General features: G+C 31.4%; 1 protein-coding gene across 2 annotated transcripts in view; it reads right to left on the bottom strand.

Annotated features, from left to right (window-relative positions):
- The window catches only part of Cadm2 (cell adhesion molecule 2), a 151,858-nt gene that overhangs the window by 80,544 nt on the left and 50,045 nt on the right, over positions 1-21,269 (bottom strand). For both annotated transcript variants that reach the window (XM_076867884.2, XM_076867885.2), the window contains exon 5: positions 7,631-7,809. In XM_076867884.2, coding sequence (XP_076723999.1) covers positions 7,631-7,809 — 179 coding nt within the window. The remainder of the gene's footprint in view (positions 1-7,630; positions 7,810-21,269) is intronic.

Raw genomic sequence — 21,269 nt, 5'->3', positions numbered from 1 at the left:
CCATGCAACTTACTAGAAATACTTCCATGTTTATCTCAAATATACTTTTGTAATACATAAATTTCATCAAAAAGTAACAGCAGCTTCTGGTACCCTGAATCAAAACTGAACTGGACTACCTTTTTGAAGAACTATCCAAGAAATATAAAATGCCAAAATAAAAGATATTTTACTATGGCAAATTTTCACTTCCTTATAATGGCCATATTTTAAATAAAAATAATCCAGAATGTTTATCACTTTTTATCACTATTTCCTATGTGAGAATTCATTTACCAAATGATTATCCTAAATTAATAATATCTGTGTTCTCATCAAAGTGTAAAAATTGTCATTGAATCAAAATGAGAAATTAATACCCAGAAACTTTTTTAGTGAATCCTAATTTTCACATACGTGTTTGTTGATGACTGCCAAGTGGAAAAGGAAATAAAATGCCCAAATATGATATTTAACATTATAATCCCCAAACTTAGTCAAAATAAAAAAGAGAACGTGAGAGTGTTTCAACGATTATTATTATAAATTTGCTACCCTTTAATTTAAGAAAACTACCAATAGTTATTTGCAGGTACTTATGGTATTTGACTATTTATCAATAGGCCCACTTAGACATCTCCTTAGAAGACAGTTACCTCCTAATAGTAAGAACAATGTAATGCAGAATTGCCAGTTAGCACCTACTGAGCTCCACTTTTTACCATATCTTTCCTAGTGTCTGATACTCTCTAGAGGACTCTGTTCTTCTTAGGTTTAAAAACGATTATTTCAGCAATGAATTCCTACTGAGGGGGGGAGTAGAGAGAAATTCCTAGATTCCAAAGCAAGTACATAATATGTTGTTACAACATTTGTGAAATCTAGTTTAAGAAGCTACAAAGCAAGTTTTACATAAATTCCATATCTTCTATTTAGATATGCCATTGTTTCTGAAAACTAATGCTAAAATTTTTTCTATTTGCATATTAGGTAAATTCTCTGGCAAATGAGCCAACTCATATACATACATTTAAGTTGAAGAACTCTGTACAGTTTTGTAAATTTCCACCTTATTTCTTATTTCTCCATAAACAACAGAGAAGGCCAGAGTGCCATGGTTTCCATCCTTGCATTTACTTTATTATACACTACAACGGAGAGAAAAGATTAATATCAATAGAGCCAGAAAATATTTTGTTAATGGTGAAATGAAGATTTTTTTTTTCCTTTCAACAGTGGTCCACTCAGATGTATAAAATTATTTACTTCAGAGTGGTACAACTGAATGGAAATTTTACTCTGAAAGCTCTGAGACCTTAATTTATCTACTTTTCACTCATCTTAAAACAAAGAGATGGATTTCGGCATCAGCTCCAAGTTGAGTATGCCCACATGTGGGCACCTTTTTACATGCTTTATAAAGCAAACACTGCTCCTGTCTCCACTATTTTATTCCATCCCACTTCTCTCTGCAGAGTTCAACAGCATATTCATCCAGTCAGAGGTATGCCTTTCCCACAGGCATCAGAGCTTTCCCTACTTATTTATGTCCAGAAATGATGTTTTATCTGTGAGATTAAAGAAAGTACTGTTTTAAGAATGATCCAACTAGTTACTGCCTGGAAACTCTCAACCAGAGATGAGAGCAGCAACCACAGGGCTTTTCCATTAGCACACTGTTTGTTGCTCCATATGGATGTCTTTTCTGTCCTTTTCTTTCTACAACATATATTTTCCATTTATGCTTCTAAAGGAAGCTGCTCCAAAGGAAAAATGCTCATTATGAGTACACAGAATTAATTTACCAACTGGTAGGTCTGTTTCTCTGTGAGGGAACAGATTTTAGCTGAATCCCTTTGTAATGTTTGCTAGGCAGTGCATCTGTCCGTAATTCAGGTCTTTCTTTCCTGCTCCCCACCCACTTATAGGAACTCAATGAATCCCTCTTATAATTCCATCATGATTTGTAAGTATTGCTTTGCCTAATAGTACAACTAAAAAAGAAAGAAAGAAAGAAAGAAAGAAAGAAAGAAAGAAAGAAAGAAAACAAAACAAAAAACTCATGTGATCTTCCAGTGCTTCTAAATATTTTATTTCTGGGTAACTATAATAGTAGATGCAAGATGTCACATGAGGCTGCTATCTTTTAGTCTAGCTACACATTTGCCATGAAGCACAGAAGTACACTTTTCATTTTATTCTAAGAAGGATACGTATTAGTTTCAAATCATTGCTAATCATGACTTGAATTTATGAGCAATATATCCCTGTCATGGGGATGTACATATCATGATAATATTTGCTTAGTTCTATCATGAGAAAAGTTTTAAAAAATTATTACTTTATGACATTACTTTATGATATTTGTAGTGTTGCACAATTATTAAGCATTCACCTATGTATGTATTATTTTGAGCAATTTAAGACCAACTACTATAATAACATTAAAACAATAACATTTATTTTCTGCACAACAGTCAAATATTTGGAAGAGATGATAGATGCATTAGAAATGTTTGTTACAGTGAAAGAAAAACTACCCTTCAGGAATCAATTTGCTTTTCTCACATAGTAAGCAAATTATCTGCAGTGGAGAATTATCACCCAGGACAGAAGAGGAGCCTCAATTTACCCATTTGTGAAAGATACATGTCTAAATAAGCAACAAAGCTTGGAAGCTGGACTGGGGGGCCAGCAGTCTATTATATCTATGTGTTTAGCTTTTTAACTGTATTTTTTTACTTTTACTATTAACAATGAAATCTGAGTAAAATTAAGGAGGCAGTCTTATTGATTATTAAAACCTGGAAAGCTTTTTTTAGTAGTTTGATACCTTTCACTAGGCCAAAACACACATACATTTCTAACAGTAATTTTCTCTTACAATTAAAATGATAAAACTCCAAACATTATCTTTATGGTGATTCCTAGCAACTAACAATAAAATGTATTACTTCTGAAGTGTATGTGTTCCTTGTAAAGTAATTTTCCTAAAAACTTAAAAATAAGAAATATTACATTCCTAAGCAGTGTTCATTTCAATTGACACATGACCAAACAAACCATAAGTGCAATATGATATTTTAGAGATATCAGGTTAGCCACTACAATAAACTGGCAGTACAGAAACAGAAGCAAATTTCAATAGAATTTCACTGTATACTATTATAATAAATAACATAGTTTAATTATTTCATACATATTTAAAGATGAAATTTGCTGGAAAAGAAAAATATATTTTAAAAAAATGAGAGCATGGAAAGTTGTATAATGAATAATTTCACTCATATGCAAAATAACCAGAATTAAAATGATGAACCAATACATTGTTTAAAATCTTCTTCATACAAGGAGAGAAAAAATGAAGTAAGAAAAAATAAATTAGATCAATGATAAAGACATTTAATATTCACATAGGGCTTCTATGGTAATAAGAAGGGGAAATTTGAGTAGGGAGAACAAACATCGTGAAAACATCTCCTGGAATATTCTACATCAGCTCTATCCTAACTTTCAGAGACAACTTGAGTTCTCCATTGAAGCTCTAACGTGATTCCTGCTCTGCTGGAATCTGGACCTGGCATAGATATTGTAGCCACTACCCATAGACCAGAATGGTACTGCATATTCCCAGTATCTCTGTCCATTTTCCATATGCATTTGAAGTAGTGGTTATGAATTTTCCTAACATGAATTTAAAGGGAGGTAAAAGATATTAAGAAAATTGAGAAAGAAGGTTAGGATTTAAGAGAGGCTGATTTGCATTTCTCACTCTATATAGATACTATTTCTCAAAATTTTGATTCCATATTTCCAACACTTTCAAAAAACATTACTTTTAATCCATTTATTACAAATACATATGAGAACCTGAACTTGTTTCAACCACAAAACAAGATGAGCCTAAGGTCATTGGTAATTTCTTGCAGCCACTCCTTGTACAACAGTAAGAATTTGCCATACTGTGCATAGCATATGGATGTAGATCTGGGTAGTCTTTGCTTTGGGAGAAGATATATTACTTAAATTCTCTGAACTTGATGTTGTGTTATAGAAACAAGTCTGATTGTAAATTTTGTCCTGTTCTAGAGATTTTTGTTATATTATTGAATTTTTAAGATTTTTTCCCTATTAGCTAGTTAGCAAAAATTTAGAAATTTATTTTTGTTCAGTAGAGTTAAATTATAATCTGGGTACCATTCAGGGAATATTTAGGCAATAAATTATTTGCATCTCTTTCTAGTTGAATTGGTCTTAATATAAAAAGACTATTGTTATTTATTATAAGAATAGAAGTTAGATACAATATAAATGATTATACCTGGACTGTACTGAATTCTTCCATTTATGATGTATATAATTTGTTTATGACTGATCCAAAATCTCTGTATTACCATTTTTAAAAATTTTAGACACTGCGACCACAATCAGAGATTATAATCATCTGCTTCATTGTGTGATAATCTTCCTATAATTCTCCTATTTGTTTTATTATTTGAATGCATAACTTTTCTTAAACATCTTAAACTGTAATTTCTTTATTGTCATTCACCTTTGCCTCATAAGGTCATAAGTATTAAGTATATAATTGGGGAATGAATGAATTATTCTTTTTGTCTGAATTCTCTAAATATGAAGAGCAGCAATGGAACAAAACACTTGAAAACCATTAGGGTTATGGATGGTTATTTCTAAATAAATAAATAGCATGATAAAAGTGGTAAAGAAGAAACATTTTATAAAGAAGAAAAAAATAAAAACTACTATGATCTCAGTAATTAATCAGCATAACTATGACTACTAATTTAATAGATTAATTTTTCCATTGCTGAGATTGTTAATGAATAGTGCCATTATGTTTGCTAAGGGATCCTCCACAGAGCAAATGCTTCATAAATATATTTTGTCTTGCCTGTATTTGAATGTTCACTTTTGTTAGCTTTTTCATTGATGGTAAATTTTAGACCGGCAGTTTCAAATTACCACCTCTATGTTCCTAATGTTGAAATTTTCAAATCTGAATAAGAAGGGGGCAAACCTCCTGCAGCATACATAAAACAAAATGTCAGTACTATGAACAATTAGGTGTAATAACATTTAAATAATGCAATTCCATTGACACCCAAAGAATAACATCCAACCATTAGGATGGCCTCTAGACAGTAGAAGATTTCACAGGAAAGTGCTAATTCTGCTCAGACCTCCATCAAGTTAAGAATCAATAGAACCCAGGCAACTGTAGTAGATTCAGACACGAGTCTCAGTTCCTGAAAAAAACCCTCATGATAGAGCCATATTAAATTATCACAGCTAATGTAAAATCAACCTTGGTGTAAAAGCTAAAAGGGTAAAGTTCTCACAAATGATCGCTTATCACTCCATTCCGAAATGCATACAGCATTCATTATAGATCGCAATGCCACTCAAATTTCATCATTTAGTAGGTTTTGAAACAGCCAAACCATTAACAGAAGAGAGTAGCTTTTATATTTATACAATCAGTGACTAATGAAACATTATACCCAGTGTGCAAAGGGGAAAAAACTTTATTTTGTAATGAACCCAATTGGAGCCCTTTTTAAACACAGTGTAATATGGTTTCACTGTTTCATCGAGCCTCTCATTACTTGTGTCAATAATCCTAGGTAAACTACTGTTGAACTTCACAGCATTTATTTAGCAGCATGAATAGCATTAATCTATGGGGTGCTTTTGATGAATTGTAGTTCAAGAAGCGAAGCCAAAAATGACTTCTTACAAAGTGCTTAGAGAAGTATTTATTAGAAATGTGTCAACTGCCAACTACCTAAAGGTAGCTTGGCTATTTAGAAAACCATACTGTTGGCTAGCTTGCAAACACTGGGAAAGCATAAGAATTTTCCCTACTTGAATTACTTGAAAAACAACAAATGACATGCTTTTCATCAGAGTGTATTATTTCTTCTGTCATTTCCCTTCTAATTCTGTATATATTTATGTTGTATTGCCTTCAATACAACATGACATGTGATACAACATGCTCCCAGGCTCTGAGAAACTATTAGGTGAGAGAAACACTTAAAAATTTTTGGGTGAATCAGTTAGGCTAGACTCAAGTGACTGCATGGTCTGAATATTCAGGTAGCACAAACTGGAAGCTGCTCTTGGCTCTCCCTCAAAGACTCTAATTTGACCTTGACTCACCCAGTGGTGTTACCTTCTCTGGCAATAAGGCTGGGAAGGTTTGTCGGCAGGAGTTAACTATATTTAATTCCAATTTATCAGTGTAGTTTGATTAAGCTAATTTTTTACACAGCTGAATTTTGTACTATTCATGAGATACCAGAAATTAAACTCTTAGGATGTTCAAGATGTTTATACAGGGAGAGTTTATTCACTGTCTGCCTTTATTTGCCTACCATGAAGCTATTATTTAGAATTGAGACATTTTATAAACTGAAGGAATTCCAAAACAGATAATATTATATACTGACAATATGTAAGTTTCTTCAATTTTTGCATGTATCATAAGAAAATAAATACCTGGAAAAATAGCACAAATTAGAATACTATTTTCCCTAAAATTAATTAAAACTCTTTATTAAAGACTTAGGCTTGACTTCCACCATTCTTTCTTTTTAAATTTTTTTTAATAGAGAACTAATCCATGTTCTATACTATACAATTATAAATATATATTATATAATTGGATTCCTGGGAAAAGTATTGAATAAACATAGTCTCTCCATGATTTCTAAGACCCACTGGATTTATTAAACCATTTTGTTTTATTAAATGCTGGTTCATAATTTTGTAATATTATATGAAATAACATGGTATTCTCAGAAAAATTTCTCTGGCTGAAATGTTACATTCTCTAAGGACTCTTTCTCTGGAGATGCACAATGTTCCCTAGCATATACATTAACCCCTGAGAAATGGTATAATAAAGAAATTTGTATAAATTTATTTATTACACTATTTTTTAACCTCATAAAATGTAGTTTCATCTAACAATATGTTAAAGCTGCCTTATTAACAACTCATTGTGACTTTTGAAGTTTGATCAATGAAAAAGAGTGATTTTCTTCACTTTTGCATATTGGTATTTTGCTATATTTATACACTTTGATATATACAAATGGTGAGATAAATGAAGTCAAGAAAATCAATATCTGTAGATATTTCAAATTATCCTTCACAAAATTTACTCATTAATATTCTATTCCTCTGTCTCTGCTGTATCTCAATGACATACTATTATCTTTTGAGTATCCAGTTATAGTGATCAAAAAAATATATTTTTTATGATACTACTACTGAAAATAGTTTAAGAGAAGTAGGATAATTCTGGATTATAACTAAAATCAGTTATTTGTAAAAATTTAGACAATCATTAATATAACTTATAAGTCATCACCAAAAATTAAATAAAAAGATTTATGATAAAGCTTTTCACAAAAATAACTTCATTTTTAGTGTATGCTGTAATTTTATATTAATTAGTCTGTCTTGAAACATAGTAAATTTTGGACATATTAATACTTACGAGAAGTCCTTCTGAAAGAAAAAAGAAAACCTGTTTAATTTTATGCTACAGATTTTGACAAATTTAAATAGCTTTTTAGGTCATTCATTTTTTTACATATCATATTTTCAAAAAGGCACTCACCATGTACAATGAGGACATACTCTGCGCTGCTTTGGCCGATGGTGTTTGTGGCTTCACATCGATATGTACCATTATCCGTTTTGTTCAGGAAAAGAATGTTTAGCTCCCTACCACTCACAACCATTCGATCAGGATCTGGTAATTCTCCACCATCCTTTGTCCACAAAACAGGTTCTGGCCTGTTGGATTCAAACATGCATACAAAAAGGAAAAATAAGAAATGTTGAATATTCAGGAAATTAAGCAAATTTGGTAATATGTGGATATTTAACACTTATTTTATGCATAATCATTTGCTAACTTCTATAAGAGGGCAAAAAGAACCATCATGTACTCATTCAAAAGATTTGAAGGTATGAGAAACATAACTAATTCTACTGTACCTGTGTGTTAAAGAACTAATTTGTTATGTTATTGTAGCAGTCATTGCTGGTCCCCTGCCCAGGTCCTGAGCCCAGACCCTACTGGTATTGGCATTTTAACATTTTAACATAGCCTTGGGCATCAGAAGCAAGTCCTCTCCCCAGGTTCTAACAAAAATACCTTTTCACTTGGGGTCTCCACTGAAACCATCTAAAGCCTCCCCTTACCTTGTCCACTTTTCTTATTCTCCTAAAGAAATTTTTGGAAAGTTTGTATTTAATAACATACAATCCCTGGCTGCATTTGGCCAATAATGGTCCATATGTACAACAGAGATCTCTTAAGATTTTATCTCCTGGTGATGTCATGGCAATTTTATAATGTGTTTGAACTCATATGTATTTTTTGACAAAATTTTGTAAAATGGATAAAACTTGTGAATAAAATATAACAAATACTGGTAATACTGTCAAAATAAACAGATCAGTAATATGATGCAGGAACTATTCATCAAGTGTTTAAGACTAAAATCACTTGGAGGATGTGATATTTTCATATAACAAGAAATAAATATTTTCTCTGCCCCTATTTCCTGACATAGTTCTCCTGAAACCACTATAGATAGAAGTGCTAGGAAGATATTTTGTACAAAGATTTGGTCTTTGTCCCCAGATCTTGATGCTGCTTCTAAATTCATAGCAATTTCCTAGGCACTAGGAATATTTTTTGTTTTAATGAGATGCTCCTAAGACATATTCTAATAAAATGCCTTTGGAGGGCTTCTGGATCCCTTCAGAATGGGAGCTAAATAATTCAATGGTTGGAACTTTCAGTCCCATCTCTGTCCTCTCAGAAGCAGAGATGGGTTGAAGTTTCAGTTGATTATCAATGTCCAATGATGTAATCAGTCAGACATATGTAGTAAAGCCCTTTAAAACCCTGAACTGCAGGGTTCAGTGAACTTTTGTGTTGCTCAACATATGGAGGGCCCTGGAGAGACTCATTCCAGGAGATGACAGGGAAGTTTGTACCCCTCACTATATACATTGCCTTATTCATCTCTTAATCTACTTTTCATCTGCATCCTTTGTAATGAATGGGTAAGGGCAAGTATGATGTTTCCCCAAGTTCTATGGAAAGACCCAGAAAATTAATGAAACCCAAGGAGGGGTCATGGAAACCTCTGTCTGTAGCTGGTTGATCAGAGAAGTATACACAATAACTTACTATGTGCTATTAACCTGAGAATTAGGGGCCACCTCCTGGGACTGAATCTTAACCTATGGCATCTGACTCTTTCCAAGTAGAGAGTGTCAGAATTAAAATGAATTATAGGCCTCTCTGCTGATTATCCTGGAAGAACTAATTGTTAATGGGGGGAAAAAAACTGCCATATACATTTTGGTGACCAGGTATGAATTTTAGTAAATGTGTGAGAAGAAAATAATAAATAGTTCATTTATTTTCCTATTTCTTCAGAGTAAGAAATCAAAGAATGAAAGGCAATTTTTTCAGACCCAAGAAACTTCTGGAAGAGTAACATATTACTTAACAAATGAAGAAACTTGGTATATAAAAGTATTGAAAAATATGATGTCATATCTTTCAATTATATAGAAAACTTGTCTTCATATTATCTTTAATGAAAGCCAAACAATTAACACTTCTTAACTTGCTTTATGTAATCCACATCTGTTTATTGCTATTTGAACTTACTAATTAATATTTTAAGTAGCATAATTTTAAAAGTCAAATATCACAAGGAATATAATATAATCCCTTGAAGAAGTAAAATTGTAAAATGAAACTATAACTTGGAGAACAGCTGAAAATTTTGAAATTTTATTCTTTCCAAAAAGCTACAAAAGACAAATAATAAAATAAAAGTTATATTAAGGATAATTTGAATTTTAGAACATTCACCTTTATAATTTTATTCAAATGAAGCACTTATTATATGAAGAGGCAATGTTTTTTTGATGTATGTTAGAATTTTAAACACACAGATATATTTATATGTATTTATGTATTTTTTATATATACATGTTACTTAGATATATACGTATACATATATATATCTTTCCAAACACTCAAAATTAACACCTGAAATCCAAACTATTATGATTCCTCTCCACTCAAGTTTGTAAGCTTTAAGTCACATCTAAAACACAGGCACTATAAATGCATACTTAATTTATATATATTTTAAATTGTTTACAGAGAACATAAAGATGCAAACAAATTAGTTACCAGTCTGTATTTAAAAAATTTCTTTCTAAAAATAAAATACTCCCTTCTGGTAAATAAGTAGGAAAAAAAAAATCAACCTTCACAAGTGGTTAAAAGGAAGATGTCAGGCCATGTTTCTGAAGCAATGAACTGAATCATTCAAGGATTCTTTATCCTACTCTATGTAGTAAATCTTAAAAGTGACAAGACTTAGAACTATAAGATGCAATTTTAAGAAAAAGAATGTTATAGTTGATATATAGATCATAAATAAAGAACAAATATTCCCAATTAGTACTTAAAATGTTCAACTTCTTTAATAGCAGCATAAAAATATTAAGTGGTTTAACAGCCTTGATACAATTTGTGTTTCATCTTAATAAAGACAGCCTCCAGGCTTTTTCTAATTGGAATCCAGAAATGATTAAGTTTCTTGCTCCAAGTGAATAACAATCTCCCCTGCTCTTCAAGCATCTAAAAGAAGATCATTTTAAAAGTGGTTCCAATGTAAGGTTTTTATGTGACAAAACTGAAAAAGAGTAGAAGCTGGATACCAAGTGCAGCAGAATTGTGAGAACACCATGGAAAGTAAGATGGTATTATTCTACAGTGGGAACATCCATACAGTCAAGGCAGAAAGTCTCCCTATGAAAACACCAGATTATCAGAAGCTGGGTATCCTCTATATGAGAGTAAATTTGACTTCATTTCTGCCTATCAAATCTACAGAGCTAAAATTATGTTTTATTTTCCTATGCAAAAAACAAAAAAGAGACATTTTTCTAACAGTAGAGATACAGAAAACAAGAAACCAAAATTTTAAAAGTGGGACCAAATGTGTTTATGCACTTATTCTCACATATTTTATAACCTTATTGAAGTAGTTTTAAATCTTGACAGATTAAAAAAAAAACTCAGTGTTTTTTTTATGTACATGATAAGAGATTCTACAGTATCTTTCATAGCTTCTTATTTATAAGTAAACATTGGAAAAATTGCCATAACCTGCTCAAGTCACTGGTTTATTTAATATCTTGAAACAGATGAGTAATCAAACCTGATCCTTTATTTCCACTGGAATTATTCAGTTTTGCGGTGCTACTTTTGTGAGGTTGTTCCATACAAGCAACTCTTCTAGTCCCTCCATATGAGACCTCACTGTCAAGGAACTATTTATTGTTTAGATTAGGTGTCCCCACAAAAGCTCATGTGTAAGACAATGCAAGAAGGTTTAGAGGTGAAACGGGTGTTTTAGAAAAGCCTTAACCTAATCAGTGCAGTAATTCTCTCATAGGGATTAACTGAGGAGTTAACTGTGGGTTTAGGCTGTGGCAGGAGGAGGAGGGTCATTGGTTGGTATGCCTTGGGGGTACATTTCTGATATGCTGAGCTTAGTTTCTGTCTACTTTCTGGTGACAGCTGTTTTACTCTACCACACTTTTATCCCATGATATTCTACCTCATCTCAGATCCCAAGGAATGGAGTGCTCATCAATGGACTGAGACCTCTAAAACTCTGAGTCCCCAAATAAATGTTTCCTCCTCTAATTGTTATTGTCACAGCTAGGAAAAGCAAACTAAAATAGTCCTGAAGAGATTGGATAACTTCTTTGCATTCATCAGTTCTCATCCTGACATTTAAGCTCATGCTTATTAAAGAAAATAAGCAGGCATTTCCAGTTTATGCCTTATGTACCATGAGACCACATGAAAGATGCCTACTGGCTTTATTTCAGTTTAGAAATTCCATAGGTGGGAAGTAGAAATGACTGAAGTTCTATTTATCATAGAATTAAAAAAAAAAAAAAAAACAAGTCTTCTTTATTTTCTGCAACTGGAAAGTGAAATAAGGTAGTGGTATGGGTTTCATAAATATCTTGATCCCCTTTGTACTTTAAGAAAAAAAATTAGACCATGAAATTATTCTTAAGTTTGTACATAAAACTTTCAGTGTTTATGTTTTTGATTTTTAGATAAACAGAAGGACCTATATCAAATATAAATTAATTGAAATTAGTTTATAATTGTCACAACTAGAAATATTTTAAATTTATTGATTCAGAGGAAATGGATCCCAAGAGAACTCAAACTACCCTAAGCATTTCTCACTGGGTAGATTGAGATTGCATTCTTAAAGTCCAAATTTTACCAAATAATTGAGGAAGAAAAAAATAGCGGCAGGGGGGCGGGGGTGGAAGAGAGAGAGAGAGAGAGACAGAGAGAGAGAGAGAGAGAGAGAGAGAGAGAGATTGAGATAGGTAGAGACAAAGAAGAAAAGAAAAAAAATAGAAGCTGAAGTTGCTTGGGACTTTTTATATTTAAAATATAAATATAAAGTAAGTCTAATAAGTAGTTCTCTTAAAATTATAAGCTGAATCAAAATATAATTTTTCTATAATTTTATGCTGGAAGTTAAGATGGTGACTGCTAAACAGGAAGGAATAGAAAATGATTCTTTGAGAGCTGTTTATTATATCAATCATATGAAATGTAAAAGATGCACAAAGGGTTATTTTGTTACTTAATACCAAAGGAGATGTTTCTCATATAGTTTGTAAATAGCTTGCAAAGTCTCTTCTTAACTATTATAAATATATTGGTCTGGGTCCTTGGAGTGTACCACAAACTGTGATTTTTCTCTTCAGATTTGATTGTTTTACAATTTATTTGTAACAAAATTTGTTTTCCTTGTATTCTTGATACTAATTGCATGCTTGTTTTGGAAGCAATTTTTAAAACATCATAAAATTTTAGTAAACCATCTTTGAATGTTTTATTTATCACAATTTAGTCTCATTTAAAAACATAATCAAACGTATAAAACTGACAGATATCTACCTACCTATCTATATACACAAATCTATATATATATATATATATATATATATATATATATATATATATATGCTCAAGGCTTCACAAAAATTCAGAAACATTGATACTAATGTTCAGTGAGTCCCAATGGATATAATAACAGAAAATATTCACTATTGTGCTTACATTTTAAGATAGAGAAGATGTAATTGAACTTATGGAACTGCCTTTTTTTTTAAAGTATGCCTATTTGTTCTTGACTATGTATTTGATAAATATATGCAATTACAAAGTAATTATCTATAAATAAATCTGTGAAAGTATTTTTGAACCAAGAATTTACAGGGATATAAAGAAAACAAAATACATATATTTTGATATTATATTGCATTGAATTTTTATTGCATTGAACTTTGGGGGCTATAAATAAAATAAAATACATATTTTGTGACATTATATTTATATGCCATAATGCTTGGTAGGACATGTTAAGTGTCATACAGGAGTTTAAAAACATCAGTTTGATACATGTCCTATATTAGGGATATTATGATATGTTTTAGGAAATATTTAATTTTGAATAATATCTTAATTATGGCATGGTTTTGGCAAGTAAAAATGGAAGATACCATCTCAGGAAAAGTTAGAGAGCTTGACTAGCATGCTTGCTTTCCACAGGCCACAGTGTTAAATAGATGAATTTAAATATGGAGAATACTAGGAAAAGTTAGTGGGGCTAATAGGTAAAATTTATATTGGTTAAAAAGTCCAAACTAAGAAAAGCTAAAGTTAAAAGCACTCTATTTTTAATCAAATTGAGAGTAAACTAAGAAAAATTTAAGGTAAAAGTTGATATGAAAGAATAGGAACAAATGCTCTTATAAAAAGCTTGGTTCAACACAAAATCTACAGGACAAAAACAAAACATGAAATATTATTTCAGCATTAGCTGAAGACTGATAGTAATGTCAGTGTGAAAGAGGATAAAATGTGGTAGGGAACATTCTGGTCACCAAGAGCAATTTTTTAAAAAAGCAAAGAAACAGGGAAGTTTAGGGAAAAGATGCAGGGCAAAATTCTATACATTCAAAGTAAATAATACATGGCTTTGAATGTCAGACTAAAGAATTTAGATCTTCTTCAAAATGAAGTTATTTTCTTTTTTTTCTTTTTTTTTTTTAAGAATATTCATGTGGAATCTCTAAAAAAAAAGAAATCCAATAAAAGATCATATATACAGTTCTCTAAGAGAGAGAACATAGTCATATATAAAGTTGAATTAATAGTAAAGAAGAGTACAGAAGATATAATAGAAGAACTTTGGAAAAGTAAATACAATTATTATGGAGCTGGAAAATATATGGTATTAAAAAAAGAGAGGAGAAACTCTTGACGATATCCATCATGTAAAATCATAATAAACCTCATCCTAAGAGGGAAAACAACAACTCAACAACTGGGAAAATGAAGTAACCAACTACACAACAGCAAATAACAAGATGAAAACAGACTGATGTATAGTTGAAGGGAAAACTGATGATTCTAGTTTGGGACATGATAAATTCAAGTGTTAGAAAAGAATCAAGAAATAGATCTCTGAGGTTGGGGGAAGTGCTGGGGAGTGATAATGGCCAAATTATATTTTTATATTGTGTGCCTACATGAATACATAACAACAAATCCCATCAGTATGTGCAACAAAATTGTACCAATAAAAAAATATGGAAAGAGAAAAAAATAGAAATTCATTTCCATCAAGCAATAAGGAGTGAAGAAATTAGAAACTGAGGCAGAGAACAGGACTGGGATTAGTTTACATTATTTTATCACATAATTTTCTATTTAATATATCAAATAGTATATAAGTACTAACTAATGAACTGAATATTCTTCTTTAATCCCTCTTCTCACCACACTTAATTTCTCTCCTTAATTATTGTTACAACGGAGTCAATGTTTTTCTTTTTTTCCTTTTCCCCAGCTGTTATATTTATCTGTTTATTTCCCAGCCCTGATGTACCCAACTTTTTCATCTTCTCTGTGCCTTTTTCTGAATATAATAGCAAGCTAAGAACAAGTGAGGAGAGGATAAGTGATGGTTGTTCTACTAAACACGGTTCCTGAAGTCATCAGGTAAGAAAACACATGTAGAGTAATGATGGGGCAATTTTTTAAAGCCAAAGTGAATTTCATAACTGTTTCCTAGAGTATTTACATTGGTTAGCTTTAGAAGAATTTTATGTAATATAAAAAAAATCTAATTTTTTAATACAAAATATATTTTGTCAGATGGTAATTTAAATGATTTTGTTAAAGCCTTATAATCATACATAGTATTTGGCCTGCTTTTGACAAAAGTATATATATATAAACAATTTGATTTCAACCCCCATTTTCCTCACCTTTTCCTTTCCTCTTCCCTCCCCCCTTTCTCCTTCCTCTAATCTACTGATGATCTTTTCTCTCCTTTATTTATTTTTGATTAATAGTTTTTATATATACATAAAGGTGAAAGTCCCTTTGGGCTTTATATATACTTGTATGGTGTATATATAAAGGATTTTGTTACATTCATTACATATTTCGTCCCCTTTGCCTTCTTTCCTTCCTCCCTCCCTCCCTCTGATTCTTCTTCTACTCCACTGATCTACCTTATATCTTGATGATATCTTTTCCCCTCCTCCACTGACTTGTTCCCCTTATTTTGCTCTAGTTTCCACATATGAGAGAAAACATTCAACCTTTGATTTTCTGAGTCTGGCTTATTTCACTTAACATAATTTTCTCATTTCCATCCAGTTACCAGCAAATGACATTTTCTTTTTCTTTATAGTTAAATAAAAACTCCATTGTGGATAAATATACATATTCTTGATCCATTCACTTAGTGACAGGCATCTAAGCCAATTACACAATTTGGATTTTGTTAATTGAGCCATTTTAAAAATTATAATGACTATATCTCTATAATATGTTAATTTCTTATTTGTTTTAAAAAAATCATTTTTTATTTTCCCAAATATAAAAATATGCCTCATGTATTATCATCAATGTTAAGTATGTATAATTAGAGCTACACATTTCTGCTTTCATACTTCCATAGTTAAAATCAATTTTTTGTATGAATATTTCTGAAATTGGCTCTATTCCTCCATTTTGAATATTTAGATCTAGAACACTAGTAGTATATGAAGAGAGAAGAAGGAAAATAGGTTCAAATGAATAATCTAGTGAATGAAATTCTTAAATAACTTTTTGTAATTAATTAATTTATGTATTTTATAATGGTGGGGTTGAACTCAGGGCCTGGCACACATTAGGAAACCACTCTCCCACTGACCATTCCAAGCTCACAATTTCTCTTTTAAATATATCCATTTCCATTGCATTTCTAGCCTGTTGTGGTTATGTGTGTTGATTAAAAAGTATGTTTCTGTGCATTTCTATGTGTGTGACAAAAAGTTGGATGGTTCCTTGGCTTTTCCTCCCTTTGGCTTCTAATCCCTTCTGTTTTAATGAGTTTGGAATGTATTCTTCAATCTCTTACTATCCTGGTAATTATATGTGATGATCTTTGCTCCACATAGATATAATGTTTTTTTTTTTTATCTGCACAATCCATTGTATGAAAAGCAATGGATGTTTTTGCTTCTTGTAAATTGAGAATCCCAAAGATTTCAGTTGAAAGATTCAACAATGGTAGTCCTTACTCAAAAGTCACCATCAGTGCTTATGTGTGATAGAGTCAAAGACATTTTAATGAAGTAAAAAATGAAGGCAGCTTGAAGTGGAAAATTCAAGCCTACCCATCCCCTTTAATTGTAACTTGAAACTATGATTCCAAGTTTATTTGCTGATATAAATTCCCCAAATCAATTACTTCAGTGGGATAGTGTCAAGTAGGAGGAGTTTCATTACATTACAGGCTAAAAGAAGAAGCATTAATACCAACTTTTCCATTTATGTTTAGAAATGGACTTCTAGTCTGATTAATCCCATCATGTTACTTGATTCTGATTCTTTAAGATACTTCTTGCCTCCAAGTTTAGAAGCTTATAGTTAAAACAGGGAATAACTTATATGCAAGAGGTAAGAGCTCTTCAGAAGACTTGAAAATAATGGCATCAATTTTAGAGTGCCTGTGAAATCCTGGACCACTCTTTATAGATAACGTAGTGTTCCCTGAGGACTATTGTAACAGTTTCGAGATATAAAGCTCCTATCCTATAAAATATATAATTCTAGCCAATTTAAGGCACAACAAATAAACGATTATCCTTAGAAAAGTTATGATTGCTCTGATCCCAGAATGATATTTTTTTGCACCAAGGTAAAAATATGCAAAATTAGGACAAATGCTTGAACTAATCTCTCAGGACTTTCTGCAGAAGAAAAACAATCATCCAAGCTTCTATATCTCACATCACTTTGCTTTGGTAGACACAGAATATTAATTCCTGTTTAAAAGATCAGGAAATCTGTAAGCAATTTTAACCATCTGTTATATATAGTAACTATAAAATCTCTATGATGTATTTAATAATTATCATTCTTATGTAAGTATTTTTTAACTTATTAGAACATTTTTAGCTTCTGAAATTCTCCTTCAACTAAGGTACATTGAGGAATGTTTTCATAATTTTTAACCTGTAAGTCTCAATTTTTCAGAATCTGCTATTTTTATCAATCTGTGCATACTATGAAACAAATTGATACCATATCAAATGTATTTTCAAGCATCCTAATCAATCAGAAGCTTGCAAACCATTGAACACAAAGTAAGTTGTGAAGATGGAATCTTGTTTTCCACATAAGAGTTGGATTACAACCTATTACTTCCCTACCATAAAACAGTACTAATTAGCCTTATGAAGATGTAATGCTTAGGTTAACACTTTGTTACCATTACACAACTGCTTGAGCTCCACAACTTGTTTCCTTTTTAATATTAAAATCAATGGTCTCTGGAAAGGAATAGTAAAGTGCACATCATTTGTCTAGAAGCTGGGGAATGAAATGCTCCATATAAGTAAAAACTGAAGATACTTGAAATTTAAAACTTTAAAATTGTAATAATCATTTGGATGAAATCCTTCTTAAAGGATCAAATTTTTCTGCATTATTAAGCAAAACATTCTCAGTGGCATTCAACTTTATTTTCTGGAGCAAAGATCACTTCAGTTTTAACACATTTTAGTAAACGGTGGTTTTAGAAGAACTAAAGGGATTAAGACTTGACATGCTTTTTCCTTGAATATTTCTAAGACCTGGTTTTATAATCATGTGCTTAGTGCACAAATTTCAAATCTTTTATGGTGTGACTTATAATTAAAACCAGCATATTTGGCAAACTTACATACTACACACATACATATACACAAGAAAAACTTGTTTTTGCTTAAGTCTGTGACATTTTTCTTTACTTTTCTTTGCCTTGTTCTCTATAATTTCCATTCCTCATCTATTTTTTTCTAACTGCTTTTGGTTTTTTAAAAGGTCTCATATAAATTCATTTTGTTATTCATTAATAAGTCACAACTTGCAATTTAAAACACTACATTAGTGACCTGCAGAAAGAGCTGCTATTTTCTGTGGGTGTTCTTGTCCCTCACTGTAAGGCTATTATATGTTTACTGCTGCTTCTATAATATCATGTCACTATCTTCATCCCTGTACTTGCAGTTTTTAGTGGCAGTGCTTAAATCCATCTCTCCTCACATTTCAGTAAATTTTGCAGGCCACAAGTCACTGCAGGTGTTGCTGTATTTTTCTTGCCTTTTACAAAATTTTATTTCTCCCTCTTCTTTTTCTTTTCAATAGGCATCTCAGATATTTCTGATAATCTGAATTTGTAAGAGTCGGGCTTTAAGGCCCTTATCAATCTCAAAGATATCCTATTTTGGAGCCATTCAAAAATGTTCATATTTCCCACAATGGAATATTGTTTTCTGTTTAAATGTATTTTTCCAACTTTAAAGTTTAGAGGCTACTGCATGTTTTATGATATGTCTTAATTGAGAGTATGTATGGTGTATAGATGTAAAAACTGTGTAACATAAGAAAATTTATTTTAGGTAGTTTCTTTGAATAGTAGATTTCCAGTGAATAAGAATTTTCTAAGTTGTATCATTCATTGAAATAATATCACATGTCTACACTGATTCTGAATTGTGTTTTAAACATTTTATTCCCTCCGTATATTTATGCAGAAGTGACAATCAAAAAACTTTACTGTTGGTATTATAGGCACAGATAATTCACATTTAGTAAATTGTACTGGTGACTACCAGAGAAATATAAGCTTCAAATTTATGACATGTAGTATAGAAAAAAAATTGCACAGAGAAAAAGAAAATACAATTGAATAGTACTTGTGGAAGAATAGACCAAAATTTCTTTAGTAAATCATTCTTTTAAACTACAGATATTTTTCTTAACCTAGAAGTCAAAAGGTACCTATCCTGACAGTCTAGTCAAAATATATGACAGCCTCATTCCACAAAGGTGTCTTAAATATACTGGAACATCTTTGTAAGGTTTCCTGCTGAACATTTACATAATCCCTCAAAATAATTGGTTTTTTGTTGCAAGAAAACTGCTTACCTGGAAATGTTCAAGAAGTACATTTTCTCTATGGGTCTATAATCGTGGTTCTGCAAGCTCTTATGGGACTTTCATAAGACATTGGAACATTTAATTGAAAATGATTGAGTGCCCAACACACCACAGATGCCCAGCCTAAATAACAGCAGTAGAGATTACTGAGAGTCAGCTTCTTGTTTCAAAAACAAAACCAAATATATTCAGTCTCATTTCCAAGATAACCACTTGTGTGTTTCCAGAGAGTCAATGTGTGATTAAATTTTCAAGCCATGAGATGGAAGCAAAAGACCATATGGGCTTCAGAAAAGAAACTCATATAGGAAGGACATCACGTGAATGTATTTTTTTAATTATGGAAATTTGGAACTCCCAATATGATTTCCTAATATTTTACCTTTGAAAACAAAATAGAAAAAAAAATGACTATATTGCCTTTAATTTTTAATTAATTAGTTATGACAATTTTACATCTCTCTAGATATGAAATCACAGAGTAAAAAGAGAAAAAATGCTCTGGAACTTCTATTACCAATGACTTCTGGTACAAGACTATCTATATGAAAGACACCTTAATTATGTTTATTCTATCTCAATTCTACTATTAATCACGTGGGTGCCTGTAAATAGTCACATGACCTCCAAAAAACTTATTTTTCTTCATCCATAAATGGATATTATAGCAGCTTTTGTAAACCTTTAACACAAAGCAGTTGTACAGTTTAAATATGACAATTAAGAATGAAAAAATTTACAAAATTATGAAAAAACAAGATTTTATATACCACAGACCCTGGATTATTAACCATTCATGATACTGGCCATTCTTAATTTGGGATAAGGCTTTCTAGATTTTCTGCATGTTATTCCTTGTCAAAACTCGCTAACTGGTTACTAGTCTCTTCAATCCCAATAGTTCCGGTTTGTTGTGGAAACAAAACTCATTCTTTACTACTTAAAGTCCTGTCCAATTGTCCCAAAGTTTTTTTTTTCTACCACATCACTAAGATACATTAGTGAAGGGGCTGTTTCTGTGGCATGGAATTTGCCAGTCTCTCATTTTTATCTATTTTACACTTTACCCAAGTAAGGATTCATGCTTTTTTCTCTCTTTTCTGAAGATTATAATTATTATTTGAATTAAAGTATAGCCTAAAGCTGGACACAGTGGTGCACTCCAGTAATCCCAGCAGCTAGGGAGGTTAAAGCAGAAAGATCACAAGTTCAAAGCCAGCCTTAGGAACCTACCAAGAACCTGTCTCAAAAAAAAAAAAAAAAAAAAAAGGCTCAATGATTAAGGACTCCTGGGTTCAAACCCAGTAGCAAAAATAAATACATAACTTTAAAAAAAAAGCCCAGTTTCTTTATGCATTTTACCTTGACTTCAATCTGGGTTTCTTTGCTGTTCAAACATGCTTTTGATAGTTTAAAACATTGTTTGAGAATGTGTTTATTCTGTTTGAAATTTTGAATTCCAGAGCCTGGGAACATAATTGAGATAATAACTGCATTTCCAGAGTTGCTATAGGAGCCCAATATCAGCATATGGATTAAATATGTTTATGACTTCTGAGTCTGAAAATTGTTGAGATATACTTATATAATTCCTTGACCAAATAATAATTTGCTATTA

Source organism: Callospermophilus lateralis, chromosome 10 (assembly GCF_048772815.1).
Source record: "Callospermophilus lateralis isolate mCalLat2 chromosome 10, mCalLat2.hap1, whole genome shotgun sequence".
Taxonomy (NCBI): domain Eukaryota; kingdom Metazoa; phylum Chordata; class Mammalia; order Rodentia; family Sciuridae; genus Callospermophilus; species Callospermophilus lateralis.
The sequence above is the reverse complement of the archived record's forward strand: the minus strand, read 5'-3'. Positions and strand labels throughout refer to the sequence as shown.